This window comes from Salmo trutta, chromosome 6 (assembly GCF_901001165.1).
Source record: "Salmo trutta chromosome 6, fSalTru1.1, whole genome shotgun sequence".
Taxonomy (NCBI): Eukaryota; Metazoa; Chordata; class Actinopteri; order Salmoniformes; family Salmonidae; genus Salmo; species Salmo trutta.
The window spans coordinates 50,744,093-50,766,639 of record NC_042962.1 but is presented as its reverse complement, the minus strand read 5'-3'; the positions used below and the strand labels follow the sequence as shown (position 1 = coordinate 50,766,639).

Here is a 22,547-nt window from a genome sequence, read left to right as displayed (position 1 = left end):
CTTTATTTTTACTATTTTCTACATTGTAGAATAATAATTAAGACATCAAAACTGTGAAATAACATACATTTGAAGTTGGAAGTTTACATACACTTTGGTTGGAGTCATTAAAACTCATTTTTCAACCACTCCACAAATTTCTTGTAAACAAACTATAGTTTTGGCAAGTTGGTTAGGACATCTACTTTGTGCATGACACAAGTAATGTTTCCAACAATCGTTTACAGGCAGGTTATTTCACTTATAATTCACTGTATCACAATTCCAGTGGGTCAGAAGTTTACATACACTAAGTGGACTGTGTCTTTAAACAGCTTGGAAAATTCCAGAAAATGATGGCATGGCTTTAGAAGCTTCTGATAGGCTAATTGACATCATTTGAGTCAATTGGATGTGTACCTGTGGATGTATTTCAAGGCCTACCTACAAACTCAGTGCCTCTTTGCTTGACATCATGGGAAAATGAAAAAAAATCAGCCAAGACCTCAGAAAAATAATTGTAGACCTCCACAGGTCTGGTCAATCCTTGGGAACAATTTCCAAATGCCTGAAGGTACCATGTTCATCTGTACAAACAATAGTACGCAAGTATAAACACCACGGGACCACATACAGCTCAGGAAGGAGACGCGTTCTGTCTCCTAGAGATGAACATACTTTGGTGAGAAGGTGTAAATCGATCCCAGAACAACAGCAAAGGACCTTGTGAAGATGCTGGAGGAAACGGGTACAAAAGTATCTATATCCACAGTAAAACGAGTCCTATATCGACATAACCTGAAAAACCATTCAGCAAGGAAGAAGCCACTGCTCCAAAACCGCCATAAAAAAAAGCCAGACTACGGTTTGCAACTGCACATGGGGACAAAGATCGTACTTTTTGGAGAAATGTCTTCTGATCTGATGAAACAAACTAGAACTGTTTGGCCATAATGACCATTGTTGTGTTTGGAGGAAACGGGGAGGTTTGCAAGCCGAAGAACACCATCCCAACCGTGACTCACGGGGGTGGCAGCATCATGTTGTGGGGGTGATTTGCTGCAGGAGGGACTGGTGCGCTTCCCAAAATAGATGGCATCATGAGGGAGGGAAATGATATGGATATATTGAAGCAACATCTCAAGACATCAGTCAGGATGCTAAAGCTTGGTCGCAAATGGGTCTTCCAAATGGACAATGACCCCAAGCATACTTCCAAAGTTGTGGCAAAATGGCTTAAGGACAACCAAGTCAAGGTATTGGAGTGGCCAGCACAAAGCCCTGACCTCAGTCCTATAGAAAATTTGTGGGCAGAACTGAAAATGCGTGTGCGAGCAAGCAGGCCTACAAACCTGACTCAGTTACACTAGTTCTGTCAGGAGGAATGGGTCAAAATTCACCCAACTTATTGTGGGAAGCTTGGGGAAGGCCACCTGAAACGTTTGACCCAAGTTAAACAATTTAAAGGCAATGCTACCAAATACTAATTGAGTGATGTAAACTTCTGACCCACTGGGAATGTGATGAAAGAATTAAAAGCTGAAAAATCATTCTCTACTATTATTCTGACATTTCACATTCTTAAAATAAAGTGGTGATCCTAACTGACCTAAAACAGGGAATTTTTACTAGGATTAAATGCCAGGAATTGTGAAAAACTGAGATTAAATGTATTTGGCTAAGGTGTATGTACTAAGGTGTATGTAAACTTCCGACTTCAACTGTGTATATACTCACACACTACTCAAGTTCAAGCTTTCTGTTTCTCTGAGGAATTGTATGTTAAACAAACACATTCAACATGTGTGTGCATTTACCAAATAATTTTTCAAATGTAGTGTTTAGCGTCCGCTAAAAATCAGTACTGTTTGTGTGTGTTTCTGTTTTGCTGAGGTTTTTGCGCAAGGTTCCCCTATTACTCTGCTCTCTTGCCACCATCATATCTGATACCACATACACCCCTCTCTTTACCAGGCGTGTGTGTGTGGGCTGTGTGGTTCACCCTGCGCTGTATCCTCGTGGGCGTTTTTCTAAGCGCTGCTGTCTTTCTCGCGCTGCTGCCTGGAAAGACCCAAGTAGTGTCAGCTAGTAAAAGGTGTGTGAGTGTATATGTAAGTGTTGCTCTGGTTCGCTCTCTCTCTCTTTGCCGACTGGGAAGGAAAGCGTTATCAAACCCAGTGGTGTGGTCTATTAAAAGGTGACCTCCGTTTTTCTAGGTCGCCACCAAAAAAGAATGGACAGATTCTAGTTCTGAATATCCCAAATGCTTGACAGGGAGGAGAATGAGCGAGTGAGGGATGGGAGAGGCGAAGGGAAAGGGGAGGTGGATGATAATGGGGGAGATGGATTTCCAGCCTCAGGGAGTGGGAGGAAGACAAAGATTAGGGGCATGAGAGGAGAGATGGAGTAAGGGCGAGGCTGGGTGAAGAGAAGGGGAGGCGGGAGTGGGCTGGGGGAGAGGAGGGAGACAGAGGCTGGTAGTGTGCTCTAGAGGAGAGGAAGCGACAGAACAGAAGCAAGATGGAGGGAGAGATCTTATGACAGGGTCACGAGAAATAAATCAGACCTCAGACTGATCTTTCACTGAGGACACGGGCCGTGTTCCAGTACTGTAACACAGCCTCTTCTCTCCTTGGGCTGCATCCCAATACTGTGAAGGAGAAATACAAAACTGACCTTACATCAGCAGCGTCTTTTATATTGGCATCCCAATACTGTGAAGGAGAAATACAAAACTGACCTTACATCAGCAGCGTCTTTTATATATACAGTACCAGTCAAAAGTTTGGACACATCTACTCATTCCAGGGTTTTTCTTTATTTTTACTATTTTCTACATTGTCAAAACTATGAAATAACACATGGAATCATGTAGTAACCAAAAAAGTGTTAAACAAATCAAAATATATTTGAGATTCTTCAAAGTAGCCACACTTTGCCTTGATGACAGCTTTGCATTCTTTCAACCTGCTTCATTAGGCAGTCACCTGGAATGCAATTATATTAACAGGTGTGCCTTGTTAAAAGTTAATTTGTGGAATTTCTTTCCTCCTTAATGCGTTTGAGCCAATCAGTTGTGTTGTGACAAGGTAGGGGTGGTATACAGAAGATAGCCCTATTTGGTAAAAGACCAAGTCCATATTATGGCAAGAACAGGTCAAATAAGCAAAGAGAAACAAACGACAGTCCATCATTACTTTAAGACATGAAGGTCAGTCAATCGGGAACATTTCAAGAACTTTGGAAGTTTCTTCGAGTGCAGTCGCAAAAACCATCAAGCGCTATGATGAAACTGGCTCTCATGAGGACCGCCACAGGAAAGGAAGACCCAGATTTACCTCTGCTGCAGAGGATAAGTTCATTAGAGTTAACTGCACCTCAGATTGCAGCCCAAATAAATGCTTCCCAGAGTTCAAGTAACAGACATCTCAACATCAACTGTTCATGGTCAAATTGCTGCAAAGAAACCACTACTAAAGGACACCAATAAGAAGAGACTTGCTTGGGCCAAGAAACACGAGCAATGGACATTAGACCGGTGGAAATCTGTCCTTTTGGTCTGATGAGTCCAAATGGTCTTTGTGAGACGCAGAGTAGGTGAATGGATGATCTCCGTGTGTGGTTCTCACCGTGAAGAATGGAGGAGGAGGTGTGGGGGTGTTCTGCTGTTGACACTATCAGTGACTTATTTAGAATTCAAGGCACACTTAATCAGCATTTCTACCACAGTGTCCTGCAGCGATACGCCATCCCATCTAGTTTGCGCTTAGTGGGACTATCATTTGTTTTTCAACAGGACAATGTCCCAACACACACATCCTGGCTCTGTAAGGGCTATTTGATCAAGAAGGAGAGGGATGGAGTGCTGCATCAGATTACCTGTCCTCCACAATCACCCGACCTCAACCCAATTGAGATGGTTTGGGATGAGTAGGGGCGCAGAGTGAAGGAAAAGCAGCCAACAAGTGCTCAGCTTATGTGGGAACTCAAGACTGTTGGAATAGCATTCCTCATGAAGCTGGTTGAGAGAATGTCAAGAGTGTGCAAAGTTGTCATCAAGACAAAGGGTGGCTACTTTGAAGAATCTAAATTATATTTTGATTTTAACACTTTTTTTGGTTACTACATGATTCCATATGTGTTATTTCATAGTTTTGATGTCTTCACTACTATTATACAATGTAGAAATAAAGTAAAACCCTTAAATTAGTAGGCGTGTCCAAACTTTTGACTGGTACTGTATATATTTTTTATTTAACCTGTTTTTAACTAGACAAGTCCGTTAAGAACAAATTCTTATTTACAATGATGGCCTCCTGCGGCGACGGGGGCTGGGATTAAAAATATAGGACAAAACACACATCACGACGAGACAACACTACATAGAGACCAAAGACAACGCCATAGCATGACAGCTACACATGACAACACAGCATGGTAGCAACGCCGCATGACAACAACACGGTAGCAACACAACATGGCAGCAGCACAACGGTTGCGCAACAGTTGTCTACAAACAGCTTCATCCTCCTCCTCAGTATTGTATCTAACAGACTGAAGAGAGGAGCAGGGCCCTTCTACATAGCAGCAGAGAGAGATGGAGAGAGAGCCGGAGGCATAGTTATATTTACTATCCGCTAGGAAAGAAAGAGAAAACAAAATGCAGGAGGAGAGAAGAGGGTTGCCATGGCAACCGAAATATGGCTGCTCTTCAAAAACCTTGAATGTAGGTGGTGGTGTTTCTTTCTCTCCATCTCTTTCTCCATCTCTTTCAGTTTGCAGATATAGCAGGTCTGTGTTTAGGGATTGACGTGGCAGTAGCCTGGTGTTAGCCTGCCTCAGGGTATATGTGTATTTCTGTGCAGAGAGGCTGAGAAATATGGGTTACCAGCAGCCCCCTTGGCTAGTGAGGGTTTAGCCAGTGAGGTGTTGTAAATCCAGCTAAAACGGTTACTTTGCCAAATGTGTGTGTTTTTGAGTTCTCATAAAACCACTGCTTCAGAAAATTAATTTCTGATCGGACAAGTTCAGATAGTACCTCGCCGTTTCTTTCCGTCTCGTTCGTACGAGACACCACCCAGGTGATGACAATTGGTGCCATAAATCAATCAGTTAATTACCAGGGAGAACAGAGAAGCAGCAGTACTGTGGACCTGTAGGCCTGTAAGGAACACCCCTCCTTTAAAAGGCAAGTGGCTTAAGTTGTTTAATCTCACCCAATGATATGGCTGGGTATCGTCTTCCATAACTCCCCCCCCCTCTCTCTCAGATGGCTGTAATATTGGGACAAAGAACCTTTGACATATCTGAGAGCATAAACAGTTTAGCGTAATCAATTAGATCTGTTCTCAGTACTGTTTTGTAAGACATGGTGTCTGGCTGAGCCCTGGAGAGGCTTGTATTAGCAAAAGGAGATGAGGGTATGGCAGGGTCCCAGATTTCTACTGGAAAGACAAGGTTCTACTTCTGGCAGTCAAGTCGTGACAGTTTTGTTTGAACCAATCCCCTGCCTCCTCTGGATTATATACGGAAAACAAAAATATAAACTTATCTTGCAATAATTTCATTGATTTGTACTGAGTTAGTTTATATGAGGAAATCAGTCAATTAAAATAAATAAAATAGGCCCTAATCTATGGATTTCAAGACTGGTCACAGATACCTTAAAAAAAATTGGCCTCACAATAGTCCTCAGGATCTCTTCACTGTGTTTTTGTGCATTCAAATTGCCATCGATTTAAAATGCATTCTCTAAAATGACGTTGGTAGAGAAATCAACATTCAATTCTCTGACAACAGCTCTGGTGGACATTCCTGCAGTCAGTATGCCAATTGCACACTCCATCAACCTGAGACATCTGTGGCATTGTGTTGTGACACAACTGCACATTATAGATTGGCCTTTTTATTGTCCCCAGCAAAAGGTGCACCTGTGGAATGATCGTGCTGTTTAATCGGCTTCCTGATATGCCACAGCTGTCAGATGGATGGATTATTTTGGCAAAGGAGAAATGCTCACTAACAGGGATGGAAACAAATTTGTGCACATAATTTGAGCGAGAGTTTTTGTGCGTATGGAACATTTCTGGGATCTATTATTTCAGCTCATGAAACATGGGACCAACACTTTACATGTTGCGTTTTAGTTTTTTTGTTCAGTGCATGTCATTGGTTGGATAGAGCCTCATTTGAACCCATTCCTCTGTTTACGATTCTTTCTCTTCTCACGGGAGCGTGCACTCATTCATTCCTCTTCCTGGATTGGAAAAGAAAGGACTGGTGAAAGAAGGAATGTTTAGGCAGTGGAAACTAGCTGTAGCCCATACCTACACCAAGCCAATGATTTTAAATTCACGAGGTGGGAGTGAGCAAGCACTACTTTGTGGAAACTGTGAGGGGAGTCTAACTGGTGGTCGTACAGTAGTAGGATTTCATAGTAACCCCAAACCGTCCTATGGTTTGTAGTTGACCATGGGGGTGAAAAGAGCCAGTGTGCGACTGGATACTGCAGTGCAGGCTGGGTTGAATGGAGCTCTGGGTGGTTCTGGTGGGGGTGTCGGTCTGAGGAGGACATGGCTGTGTAGATCTGACAAACATCTGGTTCCTTCTGTTAGAAGCTGTCTGCTGTTGTCGACGCTGTTTGTGTTAAAGAACGACACTGTTGAAACGGATCTCACTGGATTCCCCTTCACTCTGGCACTCACAACACAACTCCCTCCCTCGCTTTCTCGCTCTCCCCCGCTCTCCGTCTCGCTTGCTCGCTCTCCGTTTCGCTCGCTCTCCATCTCGCTCGCTCTCCCCCGCTCTCCGTCTCCCCCGCTCTCCGTCTCGCTCGCTCTCCCCCGCTCTCCGTCTCGCTCGCTCTCCCCCGCTCTCCGTCTCGCTCGCTCTCCCCCGCTCTCCGTCTCGCTCGCTCTCCCCCGCTCTCCGTCTCGCTCGCTCTCCCCCGCTCTCCGTCTCGCTCGCTCTCCCCCGCTCTCCGTCTCGCTCGCTCTCCCCCGCTCTCCGTATCACTCTGTCTGGCTCTGTATACTATGCTTCCCAGTGATGTATTGAAGGTTTAACACAATTTACACACTTTTTTAAAAATGTAATTTTATGAATAGCATTTACACACATATCCCGCTAAATTAGCGCACCTGTTGCACAGCACAGGGTGTCGGATGCATTTGCTGTTTGTTTTGGTTGTGTTTCGGATTATTTTGTGCCCAATAGGAATGAATGGTAAATAATGTGTAGCCATTTTGGAGTCACTTTTATTGTAAATAAGAATAGAATGTTTCTAAACATTTGAAGTGGATGCTACCATGGTTACGGATCGTCCTGGATGAATCGTGAATAATGATGAGTGAAAGTTAGATGCACAAATATCATACCCCCAAGACATGCTAACCTCTCACCATTACAAGCATCCACATTTAATGTAAAAGTGTAAGAAATTAATTTCTATTGTGACCAATAAAAATGAATGGTAAATAATCTGAAACACAACCAAAACAAACAGCAAATGCATCAAACAAATTTGTAGTTACAAGCTTCATGTAATCATTGCGTGCTAAGGATATGGGACCAAATGCAAAAATGTTGACTACTTTAATACACAAATGAATTTCTTCCAATACTTTTGGTCCACTAAAATGGAGAGGGGGGTATCTACAAAAATAGTTGTAATTTCTAAACCGTTCACACAATGTGGATGAATATACCCTCAAATAAAGTTGAGTCTGCACTTTAACCTAGTGGTCATTGTTTCATTTCAAATCCAAAGTGCTGGAGTACAGAGTCAAAACATACTTCTGGAGCTCACTGTAGGTGTGTGTCCAGGTACAGGAGAGAGTGGTGCTAACAGTAGGTGTTCTGTGTGTGTCCAGGTACAGGAGAGAGTGGTGCTAACAGTAGGTGTTCTGTGTGTGTGTGTGTGTGTGTGTCCAGGTACAGGAGAGAGTGGTGCTAACAGTAGGTGTTCTGTGTGTGTGTGTCCAGGTACAGGAGAGAGTGGTGCTAACAGTAGGTGTTCTGTGTGTGTGTCCAGGTACAGGAGAGAGTGGTGCTAACAGTAGGTGTTCTGTGTGTGTGTGTGTGTGTGTGTGTGTGTGTGTGTCCAGGTACAGGAGAGAGTGGTGCTAACAGTAGGTCTTCTGTGTGTGTGTGTGTCCAGGTACAGGAGAGAGTGGTGCTAACAGTAGGTGTTCTGTGTGTGTGTGTGTGTGTCCAGGTACAGGAGAGAGTGGTGCTAACAGTGGGTGTTCTGTGTGTGTGTGTCCAGGTACAGGAGAGAGTGGTGCTAACAGTAGGTGTTCTGTGTGTGTGTCCAGGTACAGGAGAGAGTGGGAAGAGTACATTCATCAAGCAGATGAGGATCATCCACGGGGCGGGCTACACAGAGGAGGACAAGAGGGGTTTCATCAGGCTGGTGTACCAGAACATCTTCACCTCCATGCAGTCTATGATCAAAGCCACAGAGAACCTCAAGATCCCCTTCAAATACGAACAGAACCGGGTAGGATGTACTAACACAACCATAAAAACCACCGCCTTCCACACACACAACCAGAATTAGCTTGGTCAGAACACATCTACGGCCACTCACTCACACAAACACAATATAGTTCCAATGCACTCACTCTTCCCTCCTCTCTCTGTCTCTCTCTGTCTCTCTGTCTGTCTCCCCCCTCCCTCCCCAGTCTAATGCCATGTTAGTGAAGGAGGTGGACATAGAGAAGATCTGTGGCTTCGACCAGCCCTACATCAGCGCCATCAAGACCCTGTGGGCCGACCCTGGGATACAGGAGGCCTACGACAGACGCAGGGAATACCAGCTATCAGACTCCACTAAATAGTATGTCCTGGTGTGTCTCTGTGTGTGAGAGGTTGTTCGGGTGGGGGAGGGGTGGATGTGAGCGTACGTGTGTGTGTGTGTGTGTGTTGGGGTTAAGGCATTTGCGTGTGGGTTTTGGTGTGTGTGTGTGTGTGTGTGTGGTTCACTCTGGTGCCTCTCGACTGGTTGCCCCAACTCTGGAGAGCTGATGGCTAGAAATAAAGTGAGATACTGACTGTCTCACACACACACACACACACACACACACACACAGTGCATTTGGAAAGTATTCAGACCCCTTCACTTTTTCCACGTTTTAGTTACGTTACAGCCTTATTTTAAAATGCTAATTTATAGCTGTATTTGGGGAGTTTCTCCCGTTCTTTTCTGCAGATCCTCTCACGCTCTGTCAGGTTGGATGGGGAGTGTTGCTGCACAGCTATTTTCAGGTCTCTCCAGAGATGTTCAATCTACACACAATTACCGAAAATGACAAAGCAAAAACAAGTTTAGAATTTTTTGCTCATTTATAAAAAATAAAAAACTATCACATTTTACATAAGTATTAATACCCTTTACTCAATACTTTGTTGACGCAGTGATTACAGCTTCAAGTTTTCTTGGGTATTACGCTACAAGCTTGGCGTACTTGTATTTGGGGAGTTTCTCCCATTCTTCTCAGCAGATCCTCTCAAGCTCTGTTAGGTTGGATGGGGAGAGTTGCGGCACAGCTATTTTCAGGTCTCTCCAGAGATGTTCGATCCGGTTCAAGTCCGGGCTCTGGCTGGGCCACTCAAGGACATTGAGATTTGTCCCGAAGCCACTCCTGCATTGTCTTGGCTGTGTGCTTAGGGTCGTTGTCCTGTTGGAAGATCAACCTTCTCCCCAGTCTGAGGTCCTGAGCTGTCTGGATCAGGTTTTCATCAAGGAACTCTCTGTACTTTGCTCCGTTCATCTTTCCCTTGATCCTTACTAGTCTCCTAGTCCCTGCCGCATAAAAACATCCCCACAGCATGATGCTGCCACCACCATACTTCACCGTAGGGATGGTATTGGCCAGGTGATGAGCTGTGCCTGGTTTCCTCCAGACATGAAGCTTGGCATATAGGCCAAAGAGTTCAATTTTGGTTTCATTAGACCAGAGAATCTTGTTTGTCATGGTCTGAGAGTCCTTTAGGTGCCTTTTGGCAAACTCCAAGCGGGCTGTCATGTGGCTTTTTACTTCCGTTTGGCCACTTTACCATAAAGGCCTGGTTGGTGGAGTGCTGCAGAGATGGTTGTCCTTCTCCACAGAGGAACTCTGGAGCTCTGTTAGAGTGACCATTGGGTTCTTGGTCATCTCCCTGACCAAGGCCCTTCTCCCCCGATTGCTCAGTTTGGCCGGACAGCCAGCTCTAGGAAGAGTCTTCTTCCATTTAAGAATGATGGAGGCCACTGTGTTCTTGGACCTTCAATGCTGCAGACATTTTTTTTTTACCCTTCCCCAAATCTGTGCCTTGATACATTCCTGGGCTCAATTGTGAGTCTCATAGCAAAGGGTCTGTAAATAAGTTATTTCTGTTTTTGAGAAGCCTGTTTTTGCTTTGTCAAATGGGGTGTTATGTGTAGATTGATTGAGGATTTTTTTTGTTTGTTATCCATTTTAGAATAAGGCTGTAACTTAACAAAATGTGGAAAAAATAAGAGGTCTGAATGCACTGTACACACACACACACACACACACACCACAGTTCACGTACTCCTCTTTCCACCCCTCACACTCAGCTAATTGAAAGCTTATGTTGAACATACACCATTGCTTTGCCTTCTAAGAGGTGCTGGGAATAAATCTCCAGTACTTATTCTTCAATAATATGACTACCACACACGCATTTACCATTTACACAATCTATTGCTGACATTTAAGTCAAATCAAACCTTAGGATAAAGTGAATTGTGTGTGTGTGTGTGTGTGTGTGTGTGTGTGTGTAATGTTGATCTTTGATTCCTGGTTGATTGCCTGTTAACGTTATGAGAGGACACCATCTCTGCTGACACCCGGCTAATTGGACATCAGGACCTTGATAAGCTGAATTGGGTGTTTTTGAGTTGGACTGGGCTGGAACGAACGCCTGCACACCCAGGGCATCTCCAGGACCAGGGCTGAAGAATCGCTCCCAATGCTGCCCCCTGTCAAAACCCTGTTGTATTACAGCTAATCAGTCTTTTGTGTGTGTGTGTGTGTGTGTGTGTGTGTGTGTGTGTGTGTGTGTGTGTGTGTGTGTGTGTGTGTGTGTGTGAGAATTACATGCTGACCACAGTGCTCACGTCGTAAGCGTTGCAAAATAAATGTACACAGACATGTTATCATTGCACCCACACTGCTTGCGCACGTCAACGAGCGTCTCCGTAGCCAGGCTCTAATATAGAACTTGGTTCTATTTGTGACGCTTGACGAGCTGCAAGTCCCGCCTCTCCCAGCTCCTCATTGGTTTTTAGGATTATATACCCACGTGGGTGATTGAAAGATGAACTGAGGTCCACAGTCCAGTTGGTGGTGGTAATGCACCTTAAAGTTGGTTGCCAACCGCCATATGAAGTCAGAGAAGAAGCCTGAAGGAGGAGAGATTACTAGAAACAAACTCAGTTTACCCTTTTATCTGTGGATTCATTGTCGGAGTAGAGAACCTTGTGCATTTCAGGTAAAATAACAACCCAACGTTATATGATGCTTTTCGACCTGTCCCCAAATTAATGTAGTTGGTTCAGAGTTCGTTTTGATTTTTCAACCTGCGTGTCCTGATCGCGTCTGGTGTGGGTGGACAAAATCAACATGCGCGCGATGGCACACACACACGAGCAGTCTGGTCAGCATGTTAGTGCGTATGTGCAGCCATCCAGTTACTTTAGTGATAGACTGTGTGTCTGTGTGTATCTGCAGTTACCTTAGTGATATAGACCGCGTCACCGCGGAGGGATATGTTCCTACTCAGCAGGATGTGCTTCGTGTCCGGGTCCCCACCACGGGAATCATAGAGTACCCGTTTGACCTGGAGAACTGCATCTTCAGGTACCGTCACGGTACTGCAGCGAGGGACTGCTCCTTCTCTGCCTCTGCTGCTGCCACCGACGTCCTCACTATGTCACTGTCCTGCAACACACTGACACACACACACACACCCAGGTCCCCACATAGCACCTCTCTGAGACTGGGCCCATTCAGGACAACCCAACTGTTATGATCGTTGCAGAACCCCAAACTAGAAATGATGTGAAATAGCATCAAAATGGCTTGTTAGCTTGATGCAAAAATGGCTACAACTAAACGAAAGCCTCAAGGTCTTTTATTGTGAAGGTAAAGACCTGAACCGGCCATTCTCAGAGTTGCTTTGGGGGGTGAGCGGGTCTGTGTATGGGGCTCGGGGTGGTGGTGGAAGCCTAATACGGACCAACACCACTGTTCTCCTAGACTTGGTACGGTCGTCCAAGCCTTCCACACTGGACTGATCCACCTTCTCTGGATTGGTAGGGGTGTGTGGCGGTAATGCTTACTGTCTACCGTGCTTTATATGACTGTGGTCTGTCTCTTTCTGTCTCTCTCTCTTTCTCCCTCTGTGTGTAGCTATCTAACTGATCTGGACCGTATCTCAGACAACAACTATCTGCCCACACAGCAAGATGTTCTGAGGGTGCGAATCCCCACCACCGGCATCATAGAGTACCCCTTCGACTTGTCAAGCATCATTTTCAGGTAGACAATGCTAGCGTGCTAACTTTAGCCTAGCAAATGCATCACAGTCAGGTGGAGTTGCTAACATTAGCCTAGAAAAAGCATCATATTCAAGTAGAGGCTAACGTGCCAACATGAGCCTAGCAAAAGCATCAGTCAGGTGGCGCAACTAACGTCAGCTTAGAAAAAGCATCCTATTCAAGTAGAGGAGGCTAAGGTGCTAACATTGGCCTAGCAAATGCATCATTCGGGAAGGGGATGCTAGCATCAGTGCCCTTGTGCAGTCATGTTAACCATGTTAACCAATCATCCCAAGGCCCTGCTCCATTACTTCTTATAATGCATCCTCCTTTTCTCAAAGTAATCACCGCTTTGGCATGAGAGCATAGGTGAAAGTTAGGGTCCCACTTTAAGCTTTCACCAATTCAGTCATGTCATGAATTAGTGGTTACTTTAAATTAAGGAAGGAAGCATGTATTTGGACAGGGCATACCGACGTGTTCGTTCATCTCACATGTCATACATTCTGGTTGTTCCATAACTATCATTGAACTCTTCGATCAGCAGTGGACAGAGCTGTGTTTTATTGTAGGCTTGATCTCCACCATTACGGCCCGATCTCTCCCCCCCCCACACACACACACACACACACACACACACACACACACACACACACACACACACACACACACACACACACACACACATCCTCGTGAGTCCAAAGTCCTACATTCTGGCGCCCGTCTTTTTAAAATGGGTCACCCTCTTTCTCCTCTCCTCCCCTCTGTTCATCCTGGCAGAGGAAAGGAGGTCGTCCTCTCTCTCTCTCCCAGTGAAGGATGTTATTTCGGGCCTGGGGTCCTGCAGGGCTCTGATTGGCTCTTGGTCTCTGTGGACTGCAGTACCCCATGCTACAGCAGGAGGGCGTTTCATCACAAATTAAATCACATACTTCCACTTCTGTAAAAAAAAAACAATCTGTTTAATTCAAAGACGGGACTATGCAAATCTAGGCTTCAAAGACCACCGTACTGCTTGTTGCCTTTTCCCTGGATGTTAATGATCGATTAATATCGCTGACTTAGAACAAGTCTCACCTAGTCTGAATCAGTTCCTGGTACATAATGTAACTTTATCAGACAGACTAACATTTTACATGACTTACCTTTACTTCTACTTGAATCGTTTAACACAGAAGAACGCTTAACAAAACCTAAAAGACATTCCTAGGAGGACAGTGGCAAAGAGAAACGGAAGGAAGAAACCTTGACATGCCCACACTCTCACACACACACACTCCAGTCAGAACTACTCGGAGGACACACTCCTGTCGTTCACCCAGCAAAGGAATCCCGCCATCAGAGGTGCCTTCTGTATCTTCTTCCCTTTTTTATTCTCATCCCTTCCTCAGTCTTCATCTGCTCCTCTTTCTCTGTTCCTAGTCCTCTCTCTACCTTCTCTACCTTCTCTCCCGTTCTCCTCTTTTTGTCACACCTCCACCAGGGTTGCACAATTGCGCTTGGCTAATGCTTCAGGGACACGGACACACACACACACACACACACACACACACACACACACACACACACACACACACACACACACACACACACACTAGGGAACAGTGGGAGAGCTGGTTTGCTTTTTTTGCCCTCCCATCTTGCCACTGGGTGGACTAGGTAGAATTTTCCTCCATCCACTGATCCAGGATCTGATATACCTTCATCCCCTTATGGTTAATGTTTGGAATTGGGGTAAGGTTATCAGATCCTAGATCTGAGGTTAGGGGCAACTTGAGAATGGTGATGGGCACTGCTCACTCTTTACTGATGATCCATTCACTGGGTAACACTTTATGCATAGATACAGTTATAAACTGCCTATAACATAGGTCTACAAACTCAATTATGTAATGATAATAAGCAGTTTAAAGTCAGATCTTCAAGAAGTAAAGTGTTACCTACATTTGTTTCCACACTGTTACACATACAGTACTAGTCAAAAGTTTGTACACAATCATGTAGTAACCAACAAAGTGTTCAACAAATCATTCTTCAAAGTAGCCACCCTTTGCCTTGATGACAGCTTTGCAAACTCTTGGCATTCTCTCAACCAGCTTCATGAGGAATGCTTTTCCAAACGTCTTGGAGTTCACACATATGCTGAGCACTTGTTGGCTGCTTTTCCTTCACTCTGCGGTCCAACTCATCCCCTGAGTGATTGTGGAGGCCAGGAAATCTGATGCAGCACTCCATCACTATCCTTGGTCAAATAGCCATTAGACAGCCTGGAGGTGTGTTTTGGGTAATTTCCTGTTGAAAAACAAATGATAGGCCCACTAAGCACAAACAGATGGGATGGCGTATTGCTGCAGAATGGTGTGGTAGCCATGCTGGTTAAATGTGCCTTGAATTCTAAATAAATCACCGACAGTGTCACCAGCAAAGCAACCCCACACCATCTTGCTTTCCTGTGGTGGTCCTCATGAGAGCCAGTTTCATCATAGCGCTTTATGGTTTTTGCGACTGCACTTAAAGAAACTTTCAAAGTTCTTGAAATGTTCTGCATTGACTGACCATGTCTTAAAGTAATGATGGACTGTCGTTTCTCTTTGCTTATTGGAGTCGTTCTTGCCATAATATGGACATGGTCTTTTACCAAATAGGGCTATCTTCTATATAACACCCCTACCTTGTCACAACACAACTGATTTGGCTCAAACGCATTAAGAAGGAAAGAAATTCCACAAATTAACTTTTAACAAGGCACACCTGTTATATGAAATGCATTCCAGGTGACTACCTTATGAAGCTGGTTGAGAGAACGACCATAGAGTGTGCAAAGCTGTCATCAAGGCAAAGGGTGGCTACTTTGAAGAATCTCCCATATAAAATATATTTAGATTTGTTTAACACTTCTTTGGTTACTATATGATTCCATATTTGTTATTTCATAGTTTTGATGTCTTCTATTATTCCACAATGTAGAAAATAGTAAAAATAAAGAAAAACCCTGGAATGAGTAGGTGTGTCCAAACTTTTGACTGGTACTGTATGTCAGTTTATGATCTGTGTGTGTTTTCCACCGTAGGCTCTCCTTCTAACTGTGACCTCTCAGGGCCGTAGATGAGACAGAATTCAGCAAACAAACTATCCTCCATGTTGCCACCAAACGTTCTCGTTTAGATTCTCAGTGGAATGGGATTGCCTTGGAACGTTAGGTGTCAAAATGGCGGCCATTAGGATTCTACATCTCAAGTTTGCCACCACCCTCTGTATATGTGTGTGGTTTTGGGCTCAGTCTTCATGTAGCTGTTGAATCCATCCATACACTACTGTAAGTGGAGTTAAATCACAGACATAGAAAATCAATGAGGACCAATCCTTTTGCGTGGATGGATTCAGGAAGCCATTTTAGAGTTTTTAGACAGTCTTATTAGTTGTTCTTTTAGTTGTTCTACAAACACAACAGCACTGTTTAACATCTCTTCTCTCTCGTCCTCTGTGTCCTGGCATCTCTCATCCCTCTGTCCATGCTCCAGGATGGTGGATGTAGGGGGTCAAAGGTCAGAGAGGAGGAAGTGGATCCACTGTTTTGAGAATGTCACTTCCATCATGTTCCTGGTGGCCCTCAGCGAGTACGACCAAGTCCTGGTGGAGTCTGACAACGAGGTGTGTACACACACTAGGGAAAGGTGCGAGAGATGGCTCGCTTTTTTGCCCTCCCGGTTTCCAATAGTGAAACATTGGTGGACTAGGTAGAATTTGACTATCCAGTGATCCAGGATCTGATATGCCTTTATCCCCCTAATGGTTCATTTTTGGAGTTGGGGTTAGGTAATCTGATCCTAGATCTGTGGTTATCATGTCAAAGATACCACACACTCGCCGCACACACACACATCAAACACCCTTACTAACTGTCCTCTGTCCCTCTGTCAGAACCGTATGGAGGAGAGTAAGGCGTTGTTCAGGACCATCATCACCTACCCCTGGTTCCAGAACTCCTCAGTCATCCTGTTCCTCAACAAGAAGGATCTGCTGGAGGAGAAGATCTCATACTCCCACCTGGTCGACTACTTCCCTGAGTTTGATGGTGTGTGTGTGTGTGTGTGTGTGTGTGTGTGTGTGTGTGTGTGTGTGTGTGTGTGTGTGTCTGTCTACAGTTACCTTTGTGATATACTGTGTCTGATGGTTTCTGACTACCGTGATGCGGGATTGACTGTGTGTGTGTGTGCTCGTGTCTGTGCCACCCCAGGTCCCCAGCGAGATGCCCAGGCAGGCCGGGAGTTTATCCTGAAGATGTTTGTGGACCTGAACCCGGATAGCGACAAGATCATCTACTCCCACTTCACCTGCGCCACGGACACCGAGAACATCCGCTTCGTCTTCGCTGCCGTCAAAGACACCATCCTGCAGCTCAACCTCAAAGAATACAACCTGGTCTGAGAGACTTTTGCACGCACACACTCTTCCCAGTTGCACAGCTTAGCCTACACACACACACACACACACACACACACACACACACACACACACACACACACACACACACACACACACGGACACCTATGAAGCTTACACACACACACGTCTAGTTGATCTTTCCCCCTCCTGCTTTTCACTCCAGCGATTTAAGACCCCTCTCTTCCAATATCTCTCCTCCCATTCGCTCTCTCATTCCTTCCCTCTTTCTACCCTTTTGCCATAAGCCTTTCCTCTCCCTCGTTTTCAGCAGCTTGTCAGTCTCCTCTTCTCCACACCACACATACATACACACGCCATGCAGTATACAGTGACTACGGGAGGGGACAATGGGTGTGTGTGTGTGTGTGTCTGCGTGAGAAGATGAGGAAGAGGACCAGTGTGGTCAGTGAACTGTGGGTCTTTAACCCTTGAACCCTCAGTCAACTGGCCTGAGATCACATCCTCTGATTTGGTGGAAGGAGTGACCCAACCGCAAGGCAAAAAACACCTGAGAGGGTGACGTTTTACACTATAAGGGAGGGGCTAAAGACTGGGAGGGGGGTGGAGACGATGAGGTAACAAAGAAAGCCACTAGGACCCGAGCAGGAGGTGATGTCACACACAAGTGAGGAGTCAGACCAAGGATTATGTTTGCACCTCGCATCGATGAATGTATACTCCGAGTGATCATTGCAAACGCAAAAAAATATATAATTAAATATGTTATAAAGTAATTACATATGTAGACAAAATACACTAAGACTGAAAGCACCAGAGGGAGAGGAAAAAGCTAATTGATTAAATATGTGTATCGCTGAGCTTTTTTACAAATAGTTTTTAATAATAGTAACTTGTTGCTACGTCAACTTCTATCCGACGACTAAGAAGTGATTTGAAAAGTTTTAGAAGCGGTTAACAAAATAAAATCTCGTATTTAAAAAATTTGCAAAATTGCCAAAATATCACAAAAACAAGATGGTAACCAGAAACTGACTCTAATTTTATCCTTTACAGACGGCTGTGGTTGTTCATGTTTAGGTTTGATCACATCGCTTCCCTCCTTCACTGGTACACTGACTGATACACCGGAACCTTCCGTTTGACATCCGCACTACCACGTTCTGTTTGATACACGCTACATTAAGATTACCGAACATCCGATACTCGCTACTATGTTCTGATTGGACAGTCGCTGAGGGGGAGGGAGTCATGAATGGATGATGTCATCAGCATACGGTACATCAGTCTGTGAAAGAATGACATCACGTGTTAAGTTGCCCAGCGACCCAAATAGATGTGCTCTGGAGATTCTGGGCAATCCATCCCCACAAATGATACGGTGGCATCCATTATCCCAGACACACAGGAAGCTTTACGTTGTTTACTTTTTTTACTGTATAGACACTTTTGTTTGTTTATGAGAGGTGGTTGTTGATTGGTGGGAGCGGCAGACGTATGATCCTGCCTCCCAGATGGACAGACAAGCGCACTCTGAAGTCTACAAAAAGTTATTGTTTGTGTATATTTCTGTTTGTAAATACATGTACACAGAAACGCTCCTGTACAAAAACACTCTGTGGTACAGTACACCATCTTTGGCAAAAAAAACAAAAAAAATAAGAAAATCCAGTTTTTTTTTGATAGTGTACTGTTTTTGTTTTCCTATGAATTTACTAGTATTTATACTGTGATTCTGGATTTCTTTGATTATTGATAATCAGTTGATTATAAGAGGACTACACACACAGAGGGCTGCAGTGAGAGGAAAGGAACAGTGTCAGAACAGAGGTTCTAAACCATCAGGAACCTTCTAGTCTAGAACCTTTAGAACATTCTAGATCCTTGGCTCTCCTCTGCAGCTTCTCCCTACTAACACTAGAGCAGATTAGTTATTCACAATATGTTGACAAAAGACATGATATTAAAAGAGTAACTAAATAAAGATTTTTTTTTTGTTTGTTTTTTAATTTATCTAATAATTTATGGAACCAGGTTTGAAGGTGTTGATGAATTTGACTGCTTTTGTTTCTATCATGTTGAAATGCGGTCGGGGCTAGACTTGAGTCTAAACTGCTGTAACAAAACAAACGTCTACTATAGTATGTACTAAATCTCTGCTTTCTTTTTTTATCTTAAGACAATTCCAGATGTACTTTGCCATTCTATCTATATCCATGTTAAATTCTATGGTTTTCTTCTCACATTAAGTCACTTTGTTTCGTTTCATTGATGAAAACTTGTATTTCTCTTGGGTTTCTAATAGGCACAGCTCTGTAACTGCATACATAGGAAATGTACCATATGAACGTAGGTGAATTTTTATAACCAGTGATTGGAGACCAGTATGGTCTATGCTTGCTCTGTCGTTGTAATTTAAACACAGTTTGCGTTGTCGTTGGTTTGAGTTGTTTTAGTTCAAGTTCCGAGGCTTGCTTTGATAGAACCAGTGACGTTGCAGATCTACTTTTGAACCTCTTTCTACAGGCAACTTTTTCTTCATTATTCTCATTAAGGGCTATCGCCATGCATCAGACAGGCAGGCAGATGGGGGAGATGACTAGTATAAGACAGGGCTCAATTCGGTTTTCAATTCATGAAGTGAGAGGAAATTCAATGAGTGAATTCCAAAATCCTAGAAAGCGATGGGCAGTAGAGGACAAGGGTACACTGTTGCATTCTGTCCTCAAGGGCTGCAGTCTTGCTGGGGGTTTTTCTGTTGCCTTCTAACCAAAAATGGATTTCTACCTGTGAAATCAGGTGTTTGCAATCCCCAGCCGATTGGTAACATTCATTGATCAAGTAAATGCCGGGGGGAAATGAAAACCAGCAGGAATGCGGACTTCGAAGCACTGGGTTGTGCACCCCTGGTTTTAGGTTCACAGTCAACTAAGCCATTCACTCATGAGTGTTTGTCGGGATCATTTTGTTCAACAAAGACCGTGTGTGAATACAGCTGTGGTAGGATACATGACCAACACTATCATTAGAAGGTTAATTTTTTTTACTTTTCTTTCTCTGGATCAACAGTGGATCACACAAGCTTCCAGCTCCGAATGAGGGAATCTCTCAAGCCCCAAGTTCCCTACTTCACTGTTTGATGTGTTATCATCAGGGGTGTGATCGTGGATCAGCTTACCCTCCCTCAATGCTAACCTTAAAGGCCCAGTGCAGTCAAATGGGATTTTCCTGTGTTTTGTATAGATTTCCACACTGAGGTTGGAATAATACTGTGAAATTGTGAAAATGGTGATAATGCTATTTTAGTGTAAGAGCTGTTTGAAAAGACCGGCTGAAATTTCTGCCTGTTTTGGTGGGATGGAGTTTTGGTTTGTTTGTTTGATATCACCATGCGGTAAGTTAGTTAATAAACCAATAAAAAAAAGTTTCAAACCTCTCTGCCAATAACAGCTAGTTTTCAGTTTTCCCCTCGCCACTCACACCACTTCGACAGTCCTAGCAAAATTCATGCTTGATAAATTACTCTTACAAAGAAGCTATTTTTGTTTGTTTTTACTCAAAATGGTCAAAAATAATCTAAGGTACTTAATTGTTACCCAGAAATTACTTGATTTTGAGGTAAAAATGTCTGCATTGGGCCTTTATCTATTAGGGGGGATGCAAAACTGACCTTAGATCAGTGTTAAGGGAAACTTTCCTTCTACTGTCCTACTGCTAGTTTTACCATCCGGGGGTGTGCTTTGTGCTTGTTGAGGAGATTTTGCACATTGTCATTTGACACTCCTACAGTAGAGGCAGGGTGTTAAAGCAGGTGTTAAAATGCTATTCCAAGTTAAAGCATAGCTGCGCAACACACAGCTCTAGCACACCTGTGCAGGATTTTGTTCCATACCAGCACTAACACCCCAGTCAACTGATTGAGAACTAATCATGGTTTTGGATTTAGACCGCAACTAGTTGAACCAAGTGTGTTAGTATTGTACTGGAACTAAAGCCTGCACACTGCAGCCAGTATTAGAGGATGTTATCCAAGTATGACATGCAGTATTTAATTCAGTGTTGACCTGCCCACAAACAATGTGTTGAATACAACTCGCATACCAAACAGTCAAGCACTTGGGCTCCTGTACTGCCTCCACAATGAAGGGTGAAAACAGCCCTAACTACAATCAATAGACTTGGTGATTAATCAGTCATATTTATAGGAAACACTACTAATCTCTTGTTTACCACTTTCTGTGGGTTAATTGTTTGGCACTCCTGAAGTGTCTGCACATTAGGGCCCAGAGTTTTTCCTAGGCTGTAACTAGGACCCAGAGTTTTACCTGGTCAGATTAACATGGACATGGTGCATATTGAGAACTTAGCTTGACTTATTTCCTTTTAAATCTTTTTTGTAAGATTAAAAAAACATTACCGGAACACTATTGTATTTAGGACCACTTGATTTATTTTTTAATCTAAGGAAACCTGAGGGTTAAATGTTTTAGTTGGTGTATAAAATATACAATGCTGTTTTTGTTTCTTTATTTTGTATGTAAACCAAATGTAAATTATGTACTATACTGTGTGCCAACCCAACTCTCTCTAGAGCCAGGCTCTCTCTCTCTCTTAAGTGCCAACGCTGACATCATCATCAGGGAACAGCCATCTTGGATGGTCCCATTTTTAAGAACACCAGAGACCTAAACACATGGCGACTACGCCACCCCCAACAAAAACTATAAGTACACATTTTTTTTAAATTGTGTAACAATATAATTGCATGTATTTAGTGTTGGGAGGAGGTGAGGGCTCGGAAAAATGTATTGGCTGATGCAGAGACCTTGATGAAAGGGTGAAATCGGTTATTGATTGATCAGTTGGTTATGTATTATTGATTTGCATTACTCTCGCCATATTTCTTTTTTTGTGTGTTTTCATGCATTTGTTTCAACCACTGTTGCCTGATCCTCATTCAAACATGAACATGATTTATTACGATCATCGCCGCCTTCTAAGAGAGAACATAATGACAAGGTATCTGTTTTAAATTGAAATAAATTTGTTCGTATACTTGCTGATGATGTGTGTGCGTGTGGTTCATGACTAGTCTGGCATATTCCATGTCTAGAAACAACCCAAGCGCTTCTCCTCTAGCCACTATGCACTTGGTAGTTCTCAGAGGATTTGATAAGTAGGCCTTCAAGTGCCTATGGTTCTGAACAATAGGGGTTGTTTCTGGACCTGGCCCTTGTTCCATCAAAGGGGGTCTATACAATATGGCTCTTGGGTCTATACAGAGGTTTTCCATCCTCCCTTGGTGTTTTTGAAATGCTGTCATCTCTCAGAATTGTCAGTTGTCATTCTGTGACTTCTGATAGTGAAAGAGATGGAGTGTTACAGAATAAAAATAATCAGTAATGGACATATTTCGTCTACATTATGAGGATCATGATAACGAAGTTATGGGAATGGGGTTATTATACATTAAATGAGCAGGCTATTGTTATGAGTGTTAGGGAACCACCACATCTCACACTAGTAGACGTAGCTCGTTTGTTTGTGCATAATCGGGGGACAGTTCTGCACACCTTCCACCGGGGGCACACGGCAGCAGCAACACTTCCGCAGACTG

General features: G+C 43.7%; 1 protein-coding gene across 2 annotated transcripts in view; it reads left to right on the top strand.

The window, feature by feature from the left end:
- Nucleotides 1–21,993, top strand: part of LOC115196175 (guanine nucleotide-binding protein subunit alpha-11) — a 34,748-nt gene extending 12,755 nt beyond the window's left edge. The window contains exons 2-7 of one of the 2 annotated variants that reach the window (XM_029756806.1): nt 8,295–8,479; nt 8,664–8,818; nt 11,718–11,846; nt 16,048–16,177; nt 16,448–16,601; nt 16,764–21,993. In XM_029756806.1, the coding sequence (XP_029612666.1) occupies nt 8,295–8,479; nt 8,664–8,818; nt 11,718–11,846; nt 16,048–16,177; nt 16,448–16,601; nt 16,764–16,954 (944 nt within the window). In that variant the 3' untranslated portion in view covers nt 16,955–21,993. Of the gene's footprint in view, nt 1–8,294; nt 8,480–8,663; nt 8,819–11,717; nt 11,847–12,398; nt 12,528–16,047; nt 16,178–16,447; nt 16,602–16,763 lie in introns of both variants that reach the window. The other variant, XM_029756805.1, reaches the window with a different exon arrangement.
- Nucleotides 21,994–22,547: the final 554 nt, after the last annotated feature.